The sequence below is a fragment of the Vombatus ursinus genome, unplaced genomic scaffold (assembly GCF_900497805.2).
Source record: "Vombatus ursinus unplaced genomic scaffold, bare-nosed wombat genome assembly UNPS02014811.1, whole genome shotgun sequence".
NCBI lineage: Eukaryota > Metazoa > Chordata > Mammalia > Diprotodontia > Vombatidae > Vombatus > Vombatus ursinus.
In genome coordinates, this window is record NW_020954589.1 from 5599552 (window position 1) to 5624811 (window position 25260).

General features: G+C 45.2%; 3 protein-coding genes across 5 annotated transcripts; 2 read left to right on the forward strand and 1 right to left on the reverse strand.

Moving 5' to 3' along the window:
* The first annotated feature begins 4359 nt into the window (after positions 1-4359).
* On the forward strand, positions 4360-7437 carry ZNRD1 (zinc ribbon domain containing 1). 2 transcript variants are annotated; one of them, XM_027876253.1, is made up of 6 exons: positions 4360-4495; positions 4631-4775; positions 5004-5107; positions 5872-5981; positions 6435-6501; positions 7196-7437. In XM_027876253.1, exons 1-5 carry the CDS (start codon positions 4460-4462, stop codon positions 6457-6459), a joined length of 420 nt encoding a protein of 139 aa, XP_027732054.1. In that variant the 5' UTR covers positions 4360-4459; the 3' UTR covers positions 6460-6501; positions 7196-7437. The 2 variants fall into 2 exon arrangements, with proteins under 2 accessions (XP_027732054.1, XP_027732055.1); XM_027876254.1 differs by having other exon boundaries at positions 7212-7437.
* Positions 7438-11621: 4184 nt separating this feature from the next.
* PPP1R11 (protein phosphatase 1 regulatory inhibitor subunit 11) lies at positions 11622-15126 on the forward strand. 2 transcript variants are annotated; one of them, XM_027876255.1, is made up of 3 exons: positions 11622-11861; positions 12903-13011; positions 13803-15126. In XM_027876255.1, the coding sequence occupies exons 1-3, from the start codon at positions 11778-11780 to the stop codon at positions 14000-14002; spliced, it is 393 nt and encodes a 130-aa protein (XP_027732056.1). In that variant the 5' UTR covers positions 11622-11777; the 3' UTR covers positions 14003-15126. The 2 variants fall into 2 exon arrangements, with proteins under 2 accessions (XP_027732056.1, XP_027732057.1); XM_027876256.1 differs by having other exon boundaries at positions 11626-11846.
* A 340-nt stretch (positions 15127-15466) lies between these two features.
* RNF39 (ring finger protein 39) lies at positions 15467-20994 on the reverse strand. Its single transcript, XM_027876252.1, has 4 exons — positions 20372-20994; positions 18337-18359; positions 17930-18021; positions 15467-16486 (listed from the first exon to the last, which is right to left on the reverse strand). The coding sequence occupies exons 1-4, from the start codon at positions 20738-20740 to the stop codon at positions 15909-15911; spliced, it is 1062 nt and encodes a 353-aa protein (XP_027732053.1). The 5' UTR covers positions 20741-20994; the 3' UTR covers positions 15467-15908.
* Positions 20995-25260: the final 4266 nt, after the last annotated feature.

Below are 25260 nucleotides of genomic sequence, written 5' to 3' on the forward strand. Positions count from 1 at the left end.
CCAATATTTTGACCTGAGTTCAAATTCAGCCTCAGATGCTTAACTAGCACTAACTGTGTGATCCTAGACAAGTCACTTTAACTCGACTTCTGCCTTATTCTATAAAGTGAGGATAATATCACCTACCTCCCAAAGGGTTGTGGTTTAATATTTGTAAAGCACTTTGCAAACCTTAAAGTGCTATGTAAATACTTATATTTTGTTTTACAACCTATAGAAAGCTGGTAAATTTTGCTAGCACAGAAACTTGCTAATTGAAGATACTATAACTCTCTATTGCATGGTGCTATGCTAATTAACTTACCACAATTTTTTTTTCTAGTGGGGACTGATGACCTATGGCAATCCGAGGGTCTTGGGTCCTTTTTGCCCAGGATAATCTAGACAATGAACAAGATATAAGTATTAGAACTTAGGAAACTGTTTCTATGACTCAGATAATGAGTAAATTCTATCACAAACTTTGGCCACATCTGGGCTGCTTACAACTGTAAATAAGGGTATTTCTCAAGCAAGGGTTTTTTTTCCCCTACCCACTAATACTACACTAGATAGATAGATAAGAGATAGATAGATAAATAGATAGATATACACATACATACATACATACACCTATATATTAAATACATAGACTTTATATATGTGTGTTTGTGTGTGTGTACATACACACACAGAGAGAACATGGAAGTTTTTCCCATTGTAGAGAGCTGCCCTTTCTGAGGAAGAGAATAAGGAAAATTAAATGGAACGACCCAAAATTGTGCTTACTTCTCTTGAGGACTTAGCTTTACCCATTCTGAGTCTGGCAGTGTGGAGCTGAATAAGGGAGAACCTGGCTTCTCTTCTGGTATTGCACTATCCCCTATTTCCACACTAGATCCAGCAATCTTAGATCTTTCTTTCTTTTCTGATGCATTTCTTATCTCTGGATATTTCAGTTCTTTTTCTTTTGGTAGCCTATTGGCCTTTGCCCTTTGGGCCTCAATATGCAGGTACAACATCTTTGTACTCTGATTCTTCTTTGTCCCAATCTGCTTGCTAAAGCTTTAATTACCAACCTTTCCATTTCCTAACTTTGCTCTCATTCATCATTAAAGAGAGTTACTCGCTAATACTCCAGTCCCTAAAACTCTGAATTATCTGCTGACATCCTTTAGAGTTGCTGTTGACATGGGTTTATTTACAGAGCAGGTTGATGGCAACACAAGGAAAGGTCACAAACATTGCTCTATGCCATCACTGGCCTAGTCTGAAGTTACATGAGGTTGTATGTTTAATATTTAAATGATTTACATATAGCAGAATTGATATCCCACCAGACATTTTCTCTAACACAGCTACAACCCTAGTTCAAGTCCTCATCACTTCTTACCAGTTCTATAGCAATATACAATCTTTAAACTGGACTCTATGCTTCATGTCTCTCCCTACCCTAATCCATTCTTGACATAAAGTGATTTTCCTAAAGTGTAAGTCTGACAGTGTCACTCATCCTGCCCTTCCCCCCAACTCGATAAACACCAATAGATTCCCATTGTTGCTAGGATCAAACATAAGCTCAATTTGGCATTTAAAGTCCTTCACAACCTGGCCTCTTCCTAGCTTTCCAGTTATGGTAAGATCACTACCTATCAGAGTTCTCCCCTCCCCTACTACATGGGTTAGGCTAGTTTTTCCTTGAAAGGCAACAAAGTTGTCCCAAGAACCTGATGAGGGTTGGGGACATTCAAACTGTGCTTCTTTTGCAGTAGCCTCTGGCCATAATGATGTGGTTTCCCAGGCAGCCATCTATGTAGATGTCAGGGTCCTTCAGATTTGGTGGGTGTCCTAAAACCTGTGACTGTAAAAGAATCACCACATTCTGCCCTGGTGACCAGACAAATTTCCACCTGGAGATGAGGGGGTACCTGGTCTATGCAAGCTAAAATGCTGGAGTATCCTTGTTGAATATCCTTTATATGATATGGCTAAATAAACATTTTGTTAACTTATATTCTAAGGATCTATGAGGGCTTCATTTCATTCCAATATGAGTTAGGTCGGCCATAACACTGGTTTTCTTACACATTATTCTCCTCACATACTCTACAATCCAGCCCATTTGACATTCCTCATTCATTTAAGTTCTATTTCCCATCTGCTCACCTTTGTAATGACTGCCCTCTGACCTCCTCACTTCCACACCTCTTAGAATCCTCAGCTTCAAGACTTACTTCAAGTGCCACCTTTTGCAGGAGGCCTTTCTTGGTCCCTTCACAGATGCTAGTACCTTCCCCCCAAAGGCTATTCTCTCTATTCTACATGTGCCTATTCAAACAACGTGTTGTCGCCTGTTAGACTGTAAGCTTCTTGAGGTCACAGACCATTTTTTGCATGTTCTTTATATCTCCAGTGCTAAGCATATGCCTGGCATATTTAAGTATATTAAAAAAATTACAAATTACAAATTATGTAACAAATTTCTTACATAAGCATTGTTGTTGTTAGATCATTTTTCTGTTGCATCAGACTCTCTGTGACCTCATTTGGGGCTTTCTTGGCAAAGATAGAGTTCGTTTTACAGATGAGAAAACTGAGGCAAACAGGGTTAAGTGACTTGCCCAGGATCACACAGCTATAATAAAATAAGTGCCTGAGGCCAGATTGCAACTCAAAAAGATAAGTCTTACTGATTCCAAACCCAGTGCTCTATGGTACCACCTAGCTGCCCCCTATATAAGCATTAGGTAAGTATTATTACACTTACATAGGTAGCATCATTCTTGTAGGTCCTTGTAGTTAAATAAGGAAATTGTGAGTTTTAACAGTATCTGAGATTCCATGAAGAATCTGACACTACTGAAAAATGACTGAACAACAAAAATTACACTTACAAAAGCAAACCTATTTTAGAAATGTTTACTAATGATCAATTAATTTGATAGCCAGAATGGGTTCCACTAATACTGCACATGACCCAGTTGGAATCTCACAGATATTTTTATAACTCACTACATCCTTACTTAACCACATGGACCTCCAAGAACACCTATCCTTCCCAAATTTCTAATGAATAAGTATGCAGTGGGAGAGTCGGCTGGGAGCCAGTAAGAATACCAAGGCCAGAGTCCTTCCAAGCAGGGCTTTATTGTCGTAAGAGTAAACGGAACCAAACAGCTCAGGATATTGGTTGGTTGGGTGGAAGGGGCATGGGGACTTGCTTATATTAGAGTTAACAGGAGAGTGACTTATGGAAATTTGCTATGGCATAACCTTCGTGCTATGCAAGCAAAAAATCATTTGGGCCTGCACTGTCTGGGTCTTCCGGGTGGCCATCTTGAAATAGCAATACTTTGGGGCAGCTAGGTGGCACAGTAGATAGAGCTCCTGCCTTGGAGTCAGGAGGACCTGAGTTCAAATCTGCCCTCGGACACATGACACATACTAGCTGTATGACCCTGGACAAGTCACTTAACCCCGATTGCCTCACCAAAAAGGCAAAAAAAAAAAAAAAAACACGACATAGCTATACTTTCACTCTCTAGAGTCCTATCATTACAGTATTCATAAGATATAAATGGGGGCTTTGACATCACCTAAACTACTATCAGGCATTGAGGAGCCTCGTTGCACTTGGGCAGTCTTGGGAAAGTCCCTTAATCACATGGTCGCTGGTGATAGGGTGGGCTATGGATTGGTGAGGTTGCCTATTCAGCATATGGGGGCAAGGGCTAAGAATATGGGGAAAAGGGCTGCCTAATCAACATAGAGGGAAAGGATGGGGCCTCACTGCTCTGGGGGAAAATAGGATTTTGCCGTTCCTACTCCAGGAATATCGTATCTTCTCATAAAATCCTCCTTACTCCTTTGCTTCTGGTATTTTCCTCTATAAAAATGGTTTAGGGTTGGGGGAAGAGATGAAATTATGCTCATCTCTGGGTTCTGATCTCCTATTGCTCTTGGCAGACTGATTAATCTGAGATTATATTAATAACACCTAAGGGCTCCACCCCTTGGATTAGGAAGGGAGAAAGTGAACAAAAAAACCTACATGGCACTGCGCGTTCAGCTCCAGTACCAACATGGAAGCCTCCAGATTTCTTTACTGTGTAGAGCAGGCAACTGCGGCAGTGGGACAAGGGCTTCGGGAGTTGTGGTCCTTAAAGTCACACTGCCGGGATGAAGATTATACCTGGAGGCCTGGGGCACCTGAGGAACGGGGCTGGGGGGGGGGGGGCGAAAGAGGTCTGCTAAGGACTATAAAACAATTACAGGTGTAGAAATTCAGCCTGTACGTCTGACGTGACGGGGCTGCGAGTGACGCCAAAATCCCGCGACGCGCCACGATTCGGAAGGAGTGCACGTGCTTCACTGTGACGCTGTGCCCCGCCCGCCCCGGCCCGCCCAGACCCGGGCGTGTTGGCTCGAGCTATCGTCCTGATCTTTCTCACCTCTGGTCCGATCCGGGGTTTGCAGGCGCATGCTTGCTCCTGGAGCCGGAATCCTGGGAGACTGGGTGAGAACTGCGGTCGGGACAGGGCTTGGGAGGGCATTGAGAGGCCGTCGCGGGCGGAGGGAGGCAGGGGATTCCCGGGACCCGAGGTTCAGCGGGAAAAAAAGAATGCCCCCCTGCTTGCTCTCTTCCTCCCAGCTCTTCACCATGGACCGCCCTCCAGCCTCCTCCAGCTTCCATTCGGACTCGGATTTCTGCCCCGAATGCGGCTCAATTTTGCCTCTTCCTGGAACTTTGGACACAGTAACTTGTCCCAGGTGTGGCTTCTCCATAGACGTGCGGGGTAAGAGCCCTCTAGAATAAGAGGCTTGGACGAGCGCGGATTCTCGGTGCAGGAAGGTTATGGGGGAAGCCCCAGAGGTTGAGAGACGAGCTGGTATCCAGAGAAAAGTCCTGAAGATGTCATTAACAAAGGGGTGGGGCCCCTAGGGACGGAGAGAGTGGGGGAAGACACGGCGCAGGATCCCACCTTGTGCCTGATAAACGAGCAGCCTTCCTCCTCCTCTTACAGAGTTCGAGGGGAAGGTGGTGGAGACTTCAGTCGTATTCCACAAATTGGGAACAACAGCTTTGATGGTGTCAGAGGAAGACGGACCCGAGTTCCAGGGACCAGTGGTGAGTTGACTGAAAGAGGTATTCCCTATTAGATACACTGGTCAATGGGAAGTTAGGTCTTGAAGTCATAACATATGGATCGAGCCCAGCAAATTCAACAAACATTTATCTTTTCTATATACTGGCGTCATATCATTAGATATAATAAGAGCCTGCAATATTTTTAGGCAAAGGGGGTTGGTAAAGACTAAGTCTAATTCATGCAAAATGCATCAAGAAAATTTGAGAAGGTAGAGATCAATTTCAGCTGAAGGATAAGGGAAGGTTTCATAGAGGAGTTGTCTATCTTAGGCTGCCAGAGATGGAAGGAACCTTATAGATTATCTAATCTAACTGATTTTATTCAATGAAGATGAAATTGTGGCCCAGGCAGATTGTGACTTGCCTAGGAACAAACAGCTCTTGGGTTGGGCGTTTGAGATTTGATCTCACATCCAAATTCATTGTTCTTTCTCCTGTACCACATTGGGCCTTAAAGGAAGAGAATCATTTCAATGAGTGGGTATAAGATGAAAAACATTTTAGATATGGGCAGTAGCCTATAGTTAGGATCAGGAAACAGCTAGTTAGCAGTCCATTTTGTCTGGCTGTAGAGCACAAGCAAGGGAATAGTATATAATAATAGTTAATAAGTTGGAGACAGATTGTGGTGGGAAAACCATAAATGCCTCAGAAGTTGGTATTAAGTCCTATAGGTACTAAGGAACCACTGAAAGTTTTTGAGCAGGGAGCTATGAGTCCCTTCTAATCTACTAATTTCTCAGATTGATAGGCGCTGTTCCAACTGTGGTCATGAGGGAATGGCATATCACACCCGGCAGATGCGTTCAGCTGATGAAGGACAGACTGTCTTCTATACCTGTACTAACTGCCGGTGAGCAAGGATTTCCTTTTTTCCTTCTCCTCCAACTTCCTCTTCCCAGAGTGTTAGGACATGAATCCCACATCTGGATTCAGTTAAAGCCCTAGCCCACAGTATGTCACATGGATTTTGTTCTCAGCCTGGGATTCATAAAGACCTCAATTGAAATCTTGATTCTGATACTTACTAGCTTTGTCACCATGGGTAAGTCATTTAACTTCTCTAAGATCTTAATACTTACTTCACAGGGTTCTCATGACACTTAAATGAGAAAATTATGATTATAAACACACATTCAACACTGGTCCAGCTTGACTACAGTCATCCTTTTCCTCCCACTGTTTCCACATAGCCCAAATTAGTTGAGTCTTTTCTGAGAAAACACATTAGATTGGGAAAGATGTGTGACTTCTCTTGATTGCAAAGAAGTACTTTCTATCTAATCTGACAATCTGTTCTCTTTAGGTTCCAAGAAAAAGAAGATTCTTGATCTCTAGCTACCCTATTGGACTCAGTCCCTTCTATTTGAAAGGTAAATCCCTAGTTAAATGTTGAGTCTCTAGAGTTCCTTATCTGACACCTTGGACCCTGTCTGCTACTGTGGTATCACCCTCCCTTGTCTTTCATCTTCTTGTATGTGATTAAACTATATATTTTCTGTAAACCTCTAGTGTGTTTTCCATTCAGATTTTTGTAGTCAGGATCCCAGGAAGGGAGTGGAGGAGAGGAGCAAGGCAGTGCAGGGTGATAGAGTCCTTGAGGTAATACTGCTACTTGGTATTATTACTGTGTGCCATTGTGGGAGAAAGAGAAATGGATATAGAGTCAGGAGTGGGCTGAGTTTGTATCTTGCCTCTGGCATTACTAGCTGTGTGACTGACCATGAATAAATTACTTAACTTTTCTAATTCTTAGTTTTCTCATCAGTGAAATGGGGATAACATATACTACCTTGCAATTATTGTGAGGATCAAATGAGCTGTAATGCACATGCAACATAAATATCTTCAGAGGGATATTCATTCTCATCAATTTAGGTATTCCCTCCAGTGGTACAGAGTGTAACCCATCCCTGCCCACAGGACCCCTTCTGGCATCCTTTTGCCATTGTGTGGAGCAATGTTTGTTCATTGGTTGTCTGTGTTCACTTCATTCTGGTCATACTCTTTGATGTCATATTTTATACCACTTCTCCCACATAATTCCTCATTTGTAATGTGTTTCAGCATTCTTCCTCCACAGAGTCCTGCTTCGATGGCTCATGATATAGAAGTGACCTGGGTTCTTGAAGGCTATGGAGTGTAACCTCAGGTGCACTTTGGGTGATCCTCAACTTTAGAGACTATATGATTCCATTACTCACAACCATACTACATCACTGAAGAATATTGAAATTAGGAGAATGGGCCTTTGTTTCTGAGAAAACCTGGAGGGGTCCATTAAAAGAACTATGCAGTTTCCCAAGGCAGTCCAGCTCTTCTCTTTTCAATTCTAGATTTAGCTCATTATCCATTTTTAAGGTCCCCAGAAATATAGTACAGATGACAAGCTCAATGGGTTGTCTATCCAAAGGTTTATCGTAGCTTGGACAATTGGCATTCTTCTTCACGAAGCCCTACTATGTTATCATCATTGTACAGAGGTGACCCCTGGGTTCTTGAGAGCTACGAAGTGTAAGCTCTGGCAGGTTCTACCGTGCTGGAAAGGCTTCAGATACAATCCCAGAAACAGATGTCTGCTTTCCAAGGACTAGCCTAGTTCCAAGAAACCAGAGGCTCATTCCTAATAGACTTGCCATTTGGTGATGAGTCATTTGGCCACCACAAACCATGAAACAGAAAAATATGAAATGCTGTCACTGTAACAGTGGCCCCTTTCTGCACTGTCAGAGTGGTAGAGTGACAAGAGACAAGAACTCAAATAGAGATCTTTGTCCATTGACCAACAAGTAAACATACTACTAGAAAAATTGTATCAGTCTTTACATTCATTTTAAATTAAACCAGAGAATAAAACTAGAAGTATGCTGCACTTGCTCTCGTGGGAAAAGTAAATAAAGGAGTTAGGAGAATTAGTTTTATCCTGTGTTCAAAGGCAACATGAAAGGCAACACACCTTTGGGACATTTGGTCATCAGGTGTTGCAGTATTCATTTCAATTCACAAGCTTATAATTAAGTACCTACTACATGCCACACACTGGACTAGGTGCTGGGGATACAAAGACTAAAAAACAACAACCCAGTCAGTCTTTGCCTTCTATAGGAATTTACATTCTACTGAAGGGGAAAGAGTATATAGATAAGTGAAAAAATGTATAAAGTAATGTGAAGGTGGGAAGGAAGAGCACTAACAAGAGATAGGTGTCATGTAGGATCAAACACTTATCAAGGATCTGCTATATGCCAGACACTATGCTAAGAACTGAGGATACAAAAAGGCAAAAGATAGTACCTTCCCTCAGAGGGAATGGAGGAAGGCAATAAATAAATACAAACAAGCTATGTTTAGGATAACTAGAAAATAATTAACAGGGAAGGCACTAGAATTAAGAGAGGTTAGTAAAGGCTTCCTGTAGAAAATGAGATTTTAGTTATGACTTAAAGGTAGCCAGTAGACAAGAGGAAGAGCATTCCAGGAATGGGGGGCAGTCAGAATTCCTATAGCCAAGACATAGAATGTCTTGTTAATGGAACAAAAAGGAGACAATGTCACTGGATCAAAGAATAAGGAGAGTAAGGTGTAAAAAGACTGAAAAGGTAGAAACTAGGCTATAAAGGGCTTTGAACACCAAGTAGTGTTTATCCTGTCTTCACAGGAGTGAAATAGTTGGACCTACACTTGAGGTATGGCTTGAAATAGGGAGAGAAGGTGGGCAGACCCACCAGCAGACTATTGCAATAACCCTGGCATAAGGTGATAAGGACCTGCACCAGAGGGGTGCGGATCTGACACTGTAGAGGGGTGTACAGTGTCAGAGGAGAGACAAAGGCATATTTGAGAGATGCTGCAATGATGAAATTGACAGGCCTTGACAACAGATTGGGCATAGGGGCTAAGAGTGAGAAGTCAAAGATGACTCCTGGGTTTTGAGCCTTAGAGACTGGGAGGATGGTGTTTCCCTATACAGTAATAAGGAAAGTAAGGTGTGGTTAGGTTTAGGGGGAAAGATAAATGAGTTCTGTTTTGGACATGTTGACTGTAAGATGTCTATTAGACATCCAGTTTGAGATGTCTGAAAGTTGGAGATTCAAGATTAGAAGTCAGCAGAGAGGCTGGGGCCAGGATAGGTAATTTAGGTGACTGGAACCTGGAAAGAAGCTAGGGATTACAAGAGGTGAAGGTGAGGAGAGGAGAACTTCATTGTTAATGGTAATTCTATCAACAAAAATGGCAACTAGGTGTCACAATGGATGCTGGCCTGAACTCAGGAAGGCTTGAGTCCAAATCCAGGCTCAGATACTAGCTATGTGACCCTAGGCAAGTCACTTAACCCTCTTTGCCTCAGTTTCCTCATCTGTAAAATGAGCAAAAGGAAATGGCAAACCACTCCAGTATCTTTGCCAAGAAAACCCTAAATGGGGTCACAATGAATTAGACATGACTGAATAATAACAACACAAACAAAAGGAGGAAAGATAGGGGTTTGGGATGAACAAGTTCTGTTTTAGACATGGTAAGGCTAAATTTGTGATACAGGACTGGATCTCATGTAAAAGATAAGGACTAAACATTTCCATTTTTGAGTCATCTACATATTAAACTCATAGAAGTTAATGAGATCAAGACAGAAGATGGCCCAAAACAGCTCTAGGTTACATCCATTCATAAAGGTTTTAAAATCAATCAATCCATTGAAGGAGGCTGAGAAGGAAGGGTCATACTGGAAGAGAACTATAAAAGCAGTGTCATGAAAACCCAAGGAGAGTACTCAAGAAGGGTGGGGGAGGGGGTAGAGGGTATCAACAATGTCATACTTAAGGTCAATAGAAAAATGAAGACTGAGGAAAAGTCACTGAATTTAAAGATTAAGAGATCATTAGTAACTTTTCAGACAAACCGTTTAAGTTGGTTGGTGGCTTCAGAAGCCAGCCTGCAAAGGATTAAATGGATGCAGTGTGGATACAGTATCCACTGTGGATAGCTTTTCTTTCTGGGAGTTTTGCAGTAAAAAGAGGAATACATATAAAGGGTGTTCCAAAAGTCTTAGTGCAGTTTTAAGCTATTGCATATTAATTTTATTAGCTTAAAATTAAACTCTTTTTGGGGCACCCTATATATAATTGATAGCTTGAGGAAATAGCAAATCTGGGCATGGTAAGATTGAAAATTAGAAAGGGGACAATTAATGGGAAAAGCTCGAAAAGAAGATGGCAGGAGATGAGATAGATCAAGGGCACAAGTTGAAGGAGTTGGCCTTGATGAGAAGAACTACCTCTTCTTACAGAAGCACCAGAGTGGTGATGAAGAAGATGTGAAGTGAAGAATTGGAGGAAAAAAGTAACTCAATGAATGACCTCAATTTTATTAGTAAAGCACAGTTAAGGTACTTTGCTGAGAGGGGAGGGAAGAAGAATGGGGTAAGTGTTTTAAGGAAAGAAAGTTTGAAACTACCCACGTGGGGAATACAATGGGGAGAATCTCTTAAGGAAAAGTAAAATATTTGCAATTCAGCAGTGAGAACCCACCCAGCAGAGATTAACAAATCTGTAGTGTGACATCCTTTGTCATTCAGCAACCCGGAAGGCAAGAGGTAACTCGAGACGGAAGATTGAGAAGGCATGAGCAGTGTATAGGACATGCTACAGTGTCACCATTTCAAAGGGAGGAAAGTGCTACCAGAGGAGGAGTAATGACCATGAAAAAAGCTTACAAAAAATTATTAGGAAAATAATTGCAGCTTTTTCACGAGCATTAGTTGCCGGGGATGAGGACGAAACTCTGAGATGGACTGCACAATATTAAGCAATGTCAACCGCTGTAATCATTGGTAATTTTTTCAAGACTTGAGGCATTTCAACGAATTAGGGTGTACATTAACTACATCCACTATCAAACTGCATGATCTAGGAGGGAAGGCAGGACCAATTTACTGGTAATGAAACAGCATCTTAGAGAACTTGTGGCGCGCTCCAAATCTCACGGCTAGTTAGTGTTATCACAGCCTGGACAAAACACCTGAGTTTTTGGCTCTTAACGGACCATTACAGTCTCACCCATTTCCTCCTGCCTCAATTCCTGCATTGAATGAGGAAGGGATGTTTGTTGTGATGAGAGCACCTAAGATTTCGCCGTACCTCAAGTTCAGAGGGATCCTTTCTCTTCCCAGCAGCAGCACAAGTTTGAGAGCAGCTAGTGCGTGTGCAGAACCACATTCCTACCCACCAAGCAGGCACTAGCCTCACGATAGCTTCTCTGCTGCGCTTGCGCATCTGGCCCTTACAGTTGCTAGTTGCGTCGCCTTCTTCACCCAGCGGGCGCCCCCAAGCGTTCACAGGCTCTCGGTCAAGTAGCTCGGCTCACTGATTACGGCGAAAGTAGTTCTGGAGCGCCTGCGCCTTTGGCCGTTTCCGATTGGTGGCGGGACAAGCCGGGTGCGGAGGAACGTCATACCCGGAAGCCAAGAGACGGAAGTGGGGGTGGGCTGCTTGTCCTCGGGGGGCGGGGAAGTCGAGACCAAAGAGGAGCAACAACAACTCGACCCTGACTCCTACTTCCCCCGACACCGGAGGCATAAACTCACTCAGAGAGCCAGGGAAACGAAGATAACGCCTCCCACGACGTCCCTGTCCCACCCTCAGCCCCCGCCATGGCCGAGGCCACGGCTGGGCTGAGCGAGACCGTCACCGAGACATCGGTTACTGTGACAACCGAACCCGTGAGGAGGACAGGGGTGTGGAGCACATAGCGTAGACAGGGAGAGGATGACGGAGGAGAGGGGGAGGGAAAGGATGGGGGAAGGGAGGGGGAGGAAAAGGATGCGGAGGGGAGAGGAAGGGAAAGGATAGAGAAAGGCTGGGCTGGAGATTGGGCGGCCACGGGGAGGGGTCAGTAGCGGTGGGGAGCCGATTTGGGAGGAATACGTCATGGAGTTTCAGGGAACGGAAGAAGTATTGGATGGGGGTGTTAGGATCAGGAGATGAGGTGTTTGGCAGGGTCTTTCCTAAGAAAGATTTGGAAGAGGGGCAGGGTTGGGTGATCAAATGTGAAAAAGGAGCTGGAAGGAGAGGGAATTGAAGTCAGGAAGCAGCTTGGCTATGAGATGGGGAGACGTGATGGGTTTAGGAAACTAATGAGGCTAGAGGTTGGGGAGGTTAGACTTAGAACGAGATATAGGGAATGCTAGGCAAGAGAATGAAAATAAGAGAATAGGATGGTCAAAACCCGGCTTAAGAAAAGAGAGAAGAGATTCCTATCTTATCCCCTACTTCACCCATCTTCTACTCATTGACTTAGGTGGAAACATAAAGGTAGAGATGGAGAGAAAGGGATTTGGAAGGAGATGAGGGTAATGGAGAGGTTAGCCATGAAAAATCAAGTAGGATTCCATAGGAAACTTCAGATGTCATCGGAGACTGGAAAAATAACTTTTAATATTAATAATAATGATTAGAATGAACATTCAGGGAACATATGGAGGGTAATAACTTCTTTCCTCTGAGCCTTCATTAGTTGAGTAATTCTCCAAGGTCCAGAGATTACCCCCAAAGAAATATTTTTCTGTTAAACTGAGAAACCCTGAGTGTGCTCCTGTACCTCTATCTCCTAGCTCTCTAGGATATATAATACAATGTTTATGGTATGAACTACATGAACAGGGCAGGGGGAGACTGACTAGAAGCCCCCAAAGGAGAGTGATAAGAAGTAGTAGACTTACATGGGGAAATTAATCACTCCACCTCAATCTCTTCCTCCCTATTCTCCCACCTCCCAGGAAAACCGTAGCCTAACTATTAAACTTCGGAAACGGAAGCCAGACAAGAAGGTGGAATGGTCAAGTGATACTGTGGATAATGAACATTTAGGACGCCGTTCATCAAAATGTGAGTAGCAACCTCCCTACAGGATCTTTACAGTACTTTCAGCCTGTCCCTAAAGCACTCAGACCCTCCAAATCCCAGACATTACCTCTCTCCCCAGTCTTACACATGTCCCAGATCCTGTTGATGGTTGTTCAGTGATGTTAGGGGAATGCCTAGGTCTTTAGTGGAAATGGAGGAGAGAAGGCATTGGAGCATGGTGTGTTTCTACTTTGAGAGAGTGGGTAGTGGAAGAATCCCCAATACTCTAAGGGAAGAGCCAGGAGATAGGGGACTAGATGCCTGAATTTTAGGAGAGAAATGAAAACTTCAAAGAATTTTACTCTGCAGAGGGAGAGGAGGGTACAAGTAGAAGTGGGTTCCTCCACTCAATCTTTTTTTTGGGGGGGGTGCTAGGCAATGGGGTTAAGTGACTTGCCCAGGTCACACAGCTAGTGTTATGTGTCTGAGGCCGGTTTTGAACTCAGGTCTTCCTGAATCCAGGGCCAGTGTTCTATCCACTAGGCCACCTAGCTGCCCCTCCCTCCACTCAATCTCGGGAGTACATTGTTTACTATCTCCCATATTCTGCCACTCACCTGCAAAGGTCAACCAACTCTGCCTCTTCACAGAGATTTCATTTATTGACACAGGCTGTCATAATAAATAACCCAACATCATGGAATGTGTTAAATATGGGGCCAATTATACAGTAAAGGGAAATATTCCATTTGGTCTAAGGGGAGGAGTGGAGTAAAGGAGGAGTTGAGTTGAAGAGCTGAATTTCTTTTCTTTCTGACTGCCTCCCTCCATAGGTTGCTGTATCTACGAAAAGCCTCGGGCCTTTGGTGAGAGCTCCACAGAGAGCGATGATGAAGATGATGAAGGCTGTGGTCACACTCACTGTGTTCGGGGCCACCGAAAGGGACAGCGTCGTATCGCCACTGGGCCCCCAACCACTCTTTCCCACCTCCCTAACCCCTCCCAACCCCCACCTGGGCCCATGCAGCACTGAGCTTCACTCTCCTTCCCTTGTCCCTCCGTTTATCTGGACCTGAACGTGTCTGTGTCACTACTTGGGGATTAAACCCATGGTTTGATCCCACCCCCACTCCCTCCCATCCCCTCACCTTGCCTCTCCTCTACCTGCTGGAGGGAATGGGGAGGGGAAGACAGGCAAAAATCCTGGAGTCCTGACTTTGCTGCTATTCCAGAACCCAGGCTTCCAGGCTCCTTCTACCCTTGAGGGACTCAGGCATCTAGCTCCCTCAGCTCTCATTCCTCTTCCTCCATACCATCCCTGTTCTCAGGGACCCAGGCATCTTTTATCCTAATCTCCAGCCCCATTCTTATCCAGCCCTTTGTTCTCACTGCCAAATTCCCTTTCCTGGAATTCAAATCCTCCCAACCCTCAATCCCCTGTTCTCTGAATCTCTAGCACACTTCAGAGTGGGCTTCATTATAACCCCAGCTTTCACTGCCAGGCCTCTGTCCCATCCAAGACCCAGATGTCCATTCCCCTTAATGGCCAGTTGCCCTGCTGCCAAGCTGAACTCTAATCCTGGCTTAAAACACCTACTCCAAAGTATTATGCAATCCTAATTCTTACTCATCAGCTGGGAAGGGATTCAGGTTATGTCTTAAAATCTCATCAGTAGGTTGGAAAATGTCTGCCCCTTCCAAAGAGGCTGACAGCAGAGAGTTCCCACTCCTCATCCCTCTCTTAACTACTGCTCCCCGAAACGTCTTCAGAAGGGGTTGAAGGGAGAAGGGCAGTCTCTCCCAGTTTTTGTGTCCTTTCTAGGACTTTTGGCAAAGGAAGCTGAAATTCTGGGTTGCCTGGATTTGATTCCCTCAGCTTTCTGGTCTTCCCATTGCAGAGGTTGGATCCAGCATAATATTAAGGGGAACCTAGGAGAGGATGAGAGGGATCAAAGATGTTGGTATTCTACCCACCCAAATCCCAAATAAGCCCAGAAGAGCAACACCAACTAATAGGCCCCTCTACTTGATACCTGGGAGTGAGTCATCCACTGTCTCCTGTGTTCTTCCACTTATCTGCAAAGGTCAACCAACTCCACCTCTTCACTGAGATTTCATTTATTGCTACAGGCTCTCAAAATAAATAACCCAACATCACAGAATGTGTCAAATATGGGGCCAATTATATAGTAAAGGGAGTATTTACAAGAGGGTTAGTTTGGGCTGTGCCCAGAACCCCCAGAGTGGGGAGAGGTAGTACCATGTACCCCATCCTGAATAGAAGTAGGAAGAATGTAGGAGAGGGCTTGCATAGCATCAAGCCAGACCTCAGAGGAAAGGGAGGCAGTGAGTATAAGAGAGCTTTATCCTCAAGTGGGTAAGATCAGAGAAATTTGGATGGTAGAAAGACCTTACAGGTTGCTGCAGGGTAGAAATTACTCATCAGGAAAAAGAAGGCAAGTAATAACCGACCTCAGGAAAAGGGTCTTGAAAACAGTTGAGAAAAATAGTACCTTTTATACTTTCTAGGAAAGGGAATGGAAGAGTGAAAAGTCCTGGGGACCTGCTGGGAAAGCAGTTTCTCCAGCTGGGCGGGGCTTAGTAGGAAGCGAACTAAGTACGGGAGCATTCCTGATTGTGGAAGTGGGTGGAGTTAGAGTGGTCTATGGGATGTAGGAAGATAGTGGTTTGTAGGTTTATTTAGAAAGTACTTTACTCAGAAGTATAGCATATTAGAATTCTAGGATAGGAAGCTTTGAGGTTTGGGGGGGAAATGGATCTCAAGTTTACATATCGAGCTATACAGACTTGATCTGAAATTGGCCGGGAGGGAGTTGGGAATTTCTTGGGAGTAGGCGACGCAAGTCCAGGAGAGCTAGAGTCTGCAAGTGGTTACTGAGGAGCGCGGAATCCCTTAGTAAAAGTGCAGGGTGGAGGGATCAGCCATCAGCTGGTACTATACGGAGTGGGGTCCGGGGGTCCCGGGTGCAGAGCAACGGAAAGACACACTCCCCAAGGGACCCGGATGCCTGGAAGGCGAAAAGCAAGTCAAGGGAACGGCCGTCATAGAAAGCTACTCGGCCCCTTTCCCAGTCCAAGTCTACGCGAATTCTCCGTGGCGGGGGCCTTCCGCCCCCCAAGGGCGTAGGCTCCGGGGCTGTCAGTGCCCATAACCTGCCCCCACGGCCTTCTACAGCCCACACGGCCCCCGCGGGACATAACCCCACGCGGCCCTTGCGCCGCACAGATTCTCCAGCCGCACCGACGGCGTAGCGGCTCTCTCTGTTGTCTTCTTCACCAGAGGACTCCCCGGAAGAGGTTCCGCCAGCTGTCTCCACTTCCCAGCAATGCCGTCCAGCTCTGAAGCCTTGTGCGCCCAGCACAGCCGGGAGCTGGTCGAAGCGGGCTGGTCCATCCGGTGGTGCGGGTGTCCCAGGTGGGGCTAGACAGACGCTTCGACCATCCGGGGACACAAGGAGGCGACGGTGTGCAGTGCTAGGGTCCAGAGTCAAGTCCGCTGGTTGGTGGATTGGGGAGCAAGGAAGGGAAGATACATGTGAAGAATCTTAAGATTTAGAAGGGCCATTAGAGATCATATAAGCTAACCCTCATTTGACAGACGAAGAAAAATGGGGAAAACAGCTTAGAATCCCAGGTCCACTTATTCCAAATCTAGTGCGCTTTCTGCTACCCAGGGCGAAAGGGGCCTGTCAGAAAAAAAGTAAAAATGAAGGCTGGGAATGGAAAGGAGATAAAGTTTGAAGAGAAAACACGAAGAGTTTAATAGAGCTGAGGATGGTGAATGTGGGGGTGGGGGTGGGTGTCCAGGATGGGAGATCGGAAGCCAGCCAGGGAGGAGCTGAGGAAGCTATTGGAAAGAGATGGAAAATCAAAAGACAGTTGAATTACTGAAGGCGGAGGAAGAGGAAAAAGAATGGGGGCTGAGAATGGTGGTTGTGTTTGGAGTGCCATTTGGGGCATCGTGCACGGAACTGACAGCAGAGAACTGAGGGTCCTGTCGGAAATGAGTGAGTGTGGGGAAGGCGAGAGGAGGCTCCCAAGAAAAGGGTGGGGGAAATAGCTTCAACTAAATCTGGGTGGAGCTGAGGGAGCCGGGCCAACAGGACCGTGAAGGTGGAAACCAAGTGAAGGCAATTGATACCAGGAACCTAAGGTGGAGGAGCTAGGAGGGAAGGACCAGGAGTGAGAGCTGAGGAGGAATCTGAGGTATCTTGAGAAACCAGCCCACCCACCCACTGAAACACAATGGGGTGGATGGACCTAACTCCTGAGTGGAGTGGGGAGGTGGCATTACCCATGAAGACAAGAATAAGCAGTCACTGTGCTGCACATTCTGTGGTGATTGTAGTGAGAGAAAAGGAATTTGCAGGAAAGCCAGAAGACAGACATAAGGAGGGACATCTTTACCAGTGGTGAAGGGAAGGAGTCCTGTGATGGTTGGGGTCAGTGACCAAAATAAGTGGAGAATCTTTTTCTTTGGGTACCTCCAACAAGGTTAATAATCTCTGACCAAAATAATACAGGTATGGGGGCAGCTACGTGGCCCAGTGGATAGAGCACCGGCCCTGGATTCAGGAGTACCCGAGTTCAAATCCGGCCTCAGACACATAACACTTAATAGCTATGTGACCTTGGGCAAGTCACTTAACCCCATTGTCTAGCCAAAATAATAATAATAATAATAATAATAATACAGGTATGGCCTTCCTCAGTTGCCAGGGGATACTTCCTAAGAAGGTAAAATAATGGTGTAGGAAGGAGGAGAAGAAGGGATCTTAGGAATATAAGGTGACTGGGGAAGGGGTGGGGCAGAGTAAAAAGGGAGAGGGACCTAGGTAAGGGGAGAAGAGCAACTGAGGTTAGACATCAACAAGGACTTCCTGATTGAGGAACCTCCCCAGTCTTGGTTTAGGTTCCCTGTTCCCGTTTTCCAACTCACCTGTGAGTCTGTGGAGCATGTTTTTGACCACAGGATAATCTTCTGGGATGTCCTCATCTGATTCCGCTGGTTTGGGCTTTGTGGCATCAAGTCTGGGAAAGGTGTAGTTATTATAGACACGCACATAAAAACCCCATTAACCCTCATTCTGAAAGCCTAAATGTCCTGCTACTGGTAATTGGTAAAAAGGTACAGCATGGGTGAACTCATTGCTTCATGATTAATCAATCATGGAGAAAGAAGAAATAGAGGTGGGAGGGAAGACCATAATAGGTGAGGCTAAGGAATTTTTATTATTATTTATTAATAACAGTTGCTGTTATATCAAGATAAGATTTAAGAAGTACTTTTCACATATTATCTCACTTGATTGGTAGGGAAAGAGGAACATCCAGAGTTGAACTCACCTTCTCCATGTCTTCCTCACATCCTAGGGGTGGGGTAGAAGAGAAAACACAGGTGAGCTCTAGGCTTTGATGCTGTGGAAGACCCTATCCCAGGACCCAGTCCTTCAAGTCCTACCCCATTTCCTCCTTTGGAGGAACTCTTTTTCTAGAGCAAGTGTTCTTAACCATTTTTTGTTTCAACCTATGGACCCCTTCCCAGAAAAATGTTTTTAAATAGTTGAAGGAAATACTAAGTTTCAGTTAGAGAGTGGTAAAAAATAAAGATGTATTTTTTTAATCCACTTTCATGGACCACTTGAAAGCTATCCAGTCTGTGAACCTAGGTAAAGAACTCCTGTTCTAGAGATTTCCCATTCCATCCCTCACAGGGCTATCCCCCTCTCAATACTTTCCAGCACAATGTGGTAGAAAGTTGGAATTCCATCTCTGCCACTACCTGAATGACCTTGGGCAAGTCATCTTTCATATCTCTGGGATGAAGTTTCCTCATTTGTAAAATGAAAAAGTTGGTCTAGATGACTTCCAAGGTCCCTTCTAACTCTAAAGGTACAATCCCCAACCTTTCCCCTCAATATGTCTGTCTCTCGACCCACCCATCAAACCTCTTACATTGTCATTTCCTTTATCCTACCCCAGCCTGGCTAGGCTCATCCTTTCTTCCTTGATCTTTCACCATATTACATGGCCATATCCTCCAGAACTTTATTTCAACAAACAACTCCTCAAACTTTTCTGTTAGAGAGGTATTAGAAGCCTCTTTGCTTATAGAACTTTTTTTCATGCTGCATTATTCCCTTACCTCTCCCCCCACCCCACCCCCCATCCCTTTCCCAGGCTCTCTAATAAAAGCTGCTTCCCCTCTCACCATAAAACCCTAATAGTGTTTATTAGCCTCTCTAAACTTTGGGACTCCCCAACAACCTGAAGAGGCATTTAGATGTGGGGTGTGGCCCCCAACAGAGGCTAAAGAGACTGAGGCACATAGTTTCTTGAGAAGTCTGAGAAACAGGGAGAAGTGCCCCAAGCTTCCTCAGTCAGGGGTCTCTTGCTGTTGGCAAGGGTGTGGACCAGTCTTGGCTGGAGCCAAGGTGGAATGGGGATGAGGAGGCAATTAGCCTCATTATGTTAATTGCCACAAGACTAATTAGGTCTCTGAGAGCTTCAAAGGGCGGAAGTGGCTAGGGCTGCTAGAGATTCTAAACTCCTCTGTCCCAGGAAGGGAAGGAGGCCAAGGACCAGATTACCTGGGTCCTCAAGGGGAATGGAGGGCCTGGGACCAGGTAGCCAGGATTCAAGGTGAAAACCAAAGAACCCATACACCAGATTGCTGCCCTCAGCCTTGGTTTCACCTCCTCTCACCCCCTCCCCTCCCCCAATCCCCACCTAGTATTCTGGGAAGGACAGATCAACAACAATAACAACCAGGCTTCTACTCCAGCCCAGGTGTACAAGCCCAAGCACTCACTCACAGATGCCAGCTGTGTTCAGGAAATCCTACAGTCCATCCAAGAATCTGTCTAACTCCCTGCTTTTCCCTATACCCCCAAATCCCTTCTCGGGGCTCAGATATTTTAAGTGCCCACACCTCTCATTTTCCACCTCGCCTTCCTTTACCAGGTCCCACCTGCCTCTCAGGCCCCAAGTGCTGGACCCGGCACTTTCTGATCTTTCTTTCCATTTAAGATCTCCGGCGTTCAACCGTCACTCATCCCAGGACCCCAGCTGAAATCTACTTTCCTTGCCCTTCCCCCAAATCCTCCTTCTCTCCTCAAGTTCGACTCCACCCTTCTCTCTCATCTCCAACTTTCAGCACTCCATAGTGTGTTCCAAACGGCCTTCCAGCCTCTATCTCCTTCGGTACCCCGTTCTTGCCCCCACACTTCCCTTGGAAGCCAAGTAAACCAGCCTACCCCGCTCCCTCCCGCCCCCAGATCCAGGCATACATAACAGCCTCCCAGTATCCAGTTCTCTTCACTCTGAACCTTAGTCCCTAGCTCTTACTAGCCCGCCCATCTTTCCAGGGACAAGTCCTCACCTCTCCGTGAGGATCCTGACAGCCCATGGTAGGGATACGTCCCCCACGGCGCCTCCCGGTCCGAGCCCCGGGCTCTGCCAGCTTCTCCCGCAGCCCGCGACTGATCCGCACCTCCACTGCCAGGCGCACGTTCGACCGCAGGCTGCGGCGAGGGCACGGGAGACTGCAGCAGGGGCAAACCGTGGGAGGCGCCGTGTCAGTGTCACCGGGCCCTGGAGGGGCGCCCCAGCGGCGGGCCAGGCACGCGCGACAGAAACTGTGCTCGCATGCTAGAAGCACTGGGTCCTGGAAGGGGCCCCCACACAGCGGGCAAGTCGACAGCTGCTCCAAACGCTCCACCAGCCCGGGACCCAACTCCGAAACCTCCATGGGGAGATGTGGCAAGGGTCCACCTGATGTTCTTTCGACCCCCACAGTGGGTTCCCTTACTCTTACTCTTTCTCTTTCTCCCCACCCCAGCGCAATACAAGATCTGTCTATTTCTCTTCCTCTGCCTCCTTAGCTTCTGGGCTTCTCTTTCCCTCCGTTCTGGATCTCTTTTAGTCTGTCTTCCTCTCTTCGACAGTCTCAGTTTCTGTCCCTCCGCGTCTCCCCCGCTCCGCACAGACTTTATAGACAGGGAGGAGGCCCCCGCGGGAGGTAAACAGCAGGCAGAGACCTTGCGCAACAGCGCATCTGGTTCTCCGGCTTCCCAAGGGGAAGGGGGAGGAGAGGATAGGACACCTGGGTCCCCAGGGCAAAAGAGAGATACACTAGGGGGCACTGTGGAGCTAAAGCAGAGCCAAGTAACTCTGAACCTCTTTGGTGCCCCCCATCTACCCAGTGGTCTCTATACTTCAGCCTTCTTCCCACCGCTAGCATCTGTCCAATGAAGGGTGGGCAAAATGCCCAGGTGCACTCTTGGCGTTTGCACCAGCATCTTCAAGGCATGAGTCATTCCAGGTGTCTGGCACTTCTTCAACTGGGGGCCGAAGCGAGGGGGGGCGGGCCGCCGCAGACGGGGGAGCGGTTGTTCAGGAGGCTGGTTTCTGGAAGAGGCCAGATGGTTTCTGTGCTGCATTCTCTGACATTCTGTCTGTTTCTGGTTGTGTCTATGCGTCTACGTAGCTCTAACTCCTAGCTCTGCATCTCCATTATCCCCATCTTCCTGACTTCAAAGATACTTTGGTTCATGAGTAGGAGGGAAGGATGTCTTGTGTACCACCTTCATCTTTGCCATACTAGGATTCTCTCTCATTTGTTCACCTTCTTTTACTTTACTAATGGATTGTTCTTCCATTCCATTCTCACTTTTCCAAACCCTGCCCATCATTCAAGACTGCTCAGATTCCTCATCCTCCATTAAGCCTTCTCTGATCTGTCCAATTAGAAGAGATTTCTCCCTCCTCTAAACTCTCATGGCACTGTGCTTATATTGTCTTAAGAATTTATTAATACTCTCATTTGCTATAATTATTTCTGTGCTATGAACAAGACGTATATCCCTACAGATCTATAAGTTTCTTGACGGCAAGAACCGTGTTTTACTCATCTTTTAAGCATCCACAACCCTAGCACTGTCCCAAATACACAGCACTCAATAAATGTTGAATGAATGACTTTTTTACTTTGTCTCCCAGTTCATTAGCTCGTAAGATTTAAAATAAAAGAGATCTTGGAGATCCAACCTTTTCATTCTGCAGGCCATAGATTTATTTATTTAGCTAGAAAGAACCTTAAAGATCATCTAGAACAGGAGTGGGGAACCTTCAGCCTTAAAGCTACATGTGGTCCTCTAGGTCCTCAAGTTTGGCCCTTTGACTGAATCTCAACTTCACATAACAAATCCTTTTGGCAGGTTCCCCACCCTTGATCTAGACCAATTCTCTCATTTTGCAAATGAGGAATCTGAGGCCCAGAGAGTTTAAGTGACTTGTTCAGCATCAAAAAGTAGTAAGTGGCAGATTCAGAATTAGGTTCCATGTGCTCTGACTATAACTCCAAGGACCTTGTCAATGGCACCAGTTCTGTGGGATTTGAACCCAGGCCATCTGTGTCCAAACCCAATAAATGTTCTACTCCTCTTCCTCTCCTAGTTACTCCTTTTGCCTCTGTTCATAGTACAGATCTAGAGGGATCTCAAAGACTATCTAGTCCAATGTATTCTTTTCTTTTTTTTGTTCAGTCATTTTTTCAATCACATCTGACTCTTTGTGATCTCATTTGGGGTTTTTTAGGCAGATACTGGAGTGGTTTGCCATTTACAGATCAGAAAACTGAGGCACATGGAGGTTAAGTGACTTGCCCAAGGTCACCCAGTTAGCAAATAACAGAAATGGTGTTTGAACTCACATCTTTACCTGACAGACCTCCTAGGACCTTCCACACCAGCTAAGTAAAGATTCCTAAGCCATAGCAGAAATCTAGGATCATAGATTTAGAGCTGGAAAGAAACTTAAAAGTCATCTAAGCTTAATCTTCTTTCAAAGATGAGAAAACCTAAGCCTAGAGAGGTTAAATGATTTGTCTAGGATCACAGAGATAGTGACTGAGTCAGGATTTGAGTATGGGTTCTCCAATTCCAAATCAAGCACTCATTCTACTGTCTTTCCAGGATCCTTTTTGCTTTGGAGTCCAGGGAAGATTTCACTAAACACCCCCCACACACACACACCCCTGTAAGTTAGTTCATGAACTCCTGTGAATCAACTGAAATCTCACCAGTCCGGAGTCCCCCTCTGTCCAGATGCAACAGAATTCTAGTGTGGGACCTCCCAGATATAGCTTTCCACCAAGTTTCTGATCTTTGGGAGTCTCTCTGGCTGGCTGTCTCCATCGGAGACATGTTTGTGCATTTCTACATGGCTTTTCACTATCACTCATTCTGTCTCCATTTATGTTTTGTTGTCACTTTTCTTTCTTCTTATTTCTCTACTTTTATTTCCATCTACTTAGGTGCTCCTCTGCCTCTCTCCTTTTGTTTCTTTCTGGCTCTGCCAATCTGTCATTCAGGTGTTCTCTCCCTTCCCTTGTCTCTCTGTCCTCACACTCTCTCTTTCTTTCCATTTCTTTGCTCATCCTGCTAGGTCCCTCTTTATGATTACCCTCTAGGGTTTATAAATAAATAAGCACCCAGTTGCATGCAACTATGATCAGGGATAAGCAGCTACACACTTACACACACACACTCATACAGATACAGATAACACTGACAAAATGTGCTTAGTTAACTTCATATACCTCATAGAGCCAGGCACAGATATTCATGGATAAAGAATTACACAAATAAAATGCACACAGAGAGACTGTCATTACTTTTATTGTCAATAAGGACAACAACAACAACAACAATAAACCTTTATTGAACTCCAGCACTTTTATTAGGCACCACTGCAGACACGGCTCTGGGGAGGGGAGGGACCACACTTATATTAGTAAGGATCCAAGCAGAGGTAGACACCCAAATACAAAGATACCATAACAAAAACACACATACTTATCAAGGTCTATAACAAATGCTGTGGAAATTATGTGTATCCTTGAAGCTATAGAAATACAAATGTAAGTATAAACAAAGAACTTTAGGGAGAGATGAATTAACAACCATTTTATCTCATCTGTATTTAGTCTTCTGTTTCTGTGTCACCTTCTTCTTCTGTCTCTATTTACCCATGTCTTGGTCTTTCTTTCTCTTCTACTTTTCTGTAATTCTCTTTATTCCTCTCTCCTTTACCCTCTGCATTTCTTCATTCTTCTCATTCACTAAAACACTCCCCTCATAAAGGCTTTCAGAACTGGGAGTATATGTGTCTGCCTAGGGGTCATGGTGAAGCCACATAATTAATTCCATCCATCTGCATTTGCCATCTCTGATTGGCATTCTCTCTTGGATGGTGTAGGTAGAGATAATGGTTTTGTTTCCCCCTTTGCACGTGGTCGTTGCTTCTAAAAAGAGACAAATTTTCCAACTCTAGGTGGTGGATGGCTGTTAGGCAGCAGCTTAGGTGGGATTGTGCATGTGGTGGGACCAAGAGATTTTGACCCCTCAAGGACCGGAGTATAGGATGGGGTCATCTGGAATGAATTCACAAACTCAAGTAATCTTTGTCAAATTGTCAAAAGTTTATTGTTATGCTTTTTATCGGACAAGAATTCTTAAGGAACCTGCCACCTAACAAGAACGATACTAAAGCTTATATGGGAAAAGTAGTAGATTACGTGCCAAGTATGCTAATTAGGTGACAACATACAACTACATCATTCACTACTGGAAACTGGGGAAGGGGTTCTAAGGGGTGTATTTTTGGTCTGTAATATCTGTGACAAGATAGCTTCAGGAGTTGATGTCTATAACTTGACCCCTGGATTGTACACGATAATTGTGGGAATCAGTACGTGATAGTTCTCTTGATACAAGACAGTACAAGGGAAATTCTACAGAGGTCGGCTTGTTCTTGTAACAGGGAAAGATAGTTTGCCTCACTGGGCCCACTCATGAGTCACTGCCAGAGATAGGGTCTTTGGGATGTAAGGAAATTGCCAAGGATAGTGTTTCTGGGGCTAGGGAGAAATTGGGGTCCAAGCACAAATACTCAAGCACCCCATCAGATAGAGTGGTGAACTTGGATTTAGGGAGACATGAAGTTTAAATCCTGCCTCAGACACTGATAAGCTGTGTGACCATGGGCCAGTCGTTTAATCTCTCAGCCTTGGTCTTCTCATCTGCAGAATGGAGATAATAATTGGCCTTACCTCAAGGGTTATTGTGAGGATCAAATGAGATAACAGATGTAAAGCATTTTGCAAACCTTAAAGCTCTATGTAAATAGTAGCTATTATTATAATTCACAGAGGAGCCCCACGTCTACCCTGACAGTTTCATATGCCCCACTGAGTAAAAGGACTGAGTA

Excerpts from the sequence above, each read along its gene's own strand:
- ZNRD1 (XM_027876253.1), top strand. The coding sequence starts at position 4,460 with ATGCTTGCTCCTGGAGCCGGAATCCTGGGAGACTGG. Across the intron at positions 4,776-5,003 it reads CTTCTCCATAGACGTGCGGG|AGTTCGAGGGGAAGGTGGTG; the intron begins GTAAGAGCCCTC and ends CTCCTCTTACAG. Across the intron at positions 5,108-5,871 it reads CCGAGTTCCAGGGACCAGTG|ATTGATAGGCGCTGTTCCAA; the intron begins GTGAGTTGACTG and ends CTAATTTCTCAG.
- PPP1R11 (XM_027876255.1), top strand. The coding sequence starts at position 11,778 with ATGGCCGAGGCCACGGCTGGGCTGAGCGAGACCGTCACCGAGACATCG. Across the intron at positions 11,862-12,902 it reads AACCCGTGAGGAGGACAGGG|GAAAACCGTAGCCTAACTAT; the intron begins GTGTGGAGCACA and ends CCCACCTCCCAG. Across the intron at positions 13,012-13,802 it reads AGGACGCCGTTCATCAAAAT|GTTGCTGTATCTACGAAAAG; the intron begins GTGAGTAGCAAC and ends CTCCCTCCATAG.
- RNF39 (XM_027876252.1), bottom strand. The coding sequence starts at position 20,740 with ATGGAGGTTTCGGAGTTGGGTCCCGGGCTGGTGGAGCGTTTGGAGCAG. Across the intron at positions 18,022-18,336 it reads GTGAGGAAGACATGGAGAAG|ACTTGATGCCACAAAGCCCA; the intron begins GTGAGTTCAACT and ends CACCTTTCCCAG. Across the intron at positions 16,487-17,929 it reads CATGCTCCACAGACTCACAG|CGGACTTGACTCTGGACCCT; the intron begins GTGAGTTGGAAA and ends TCCACCAACCAG.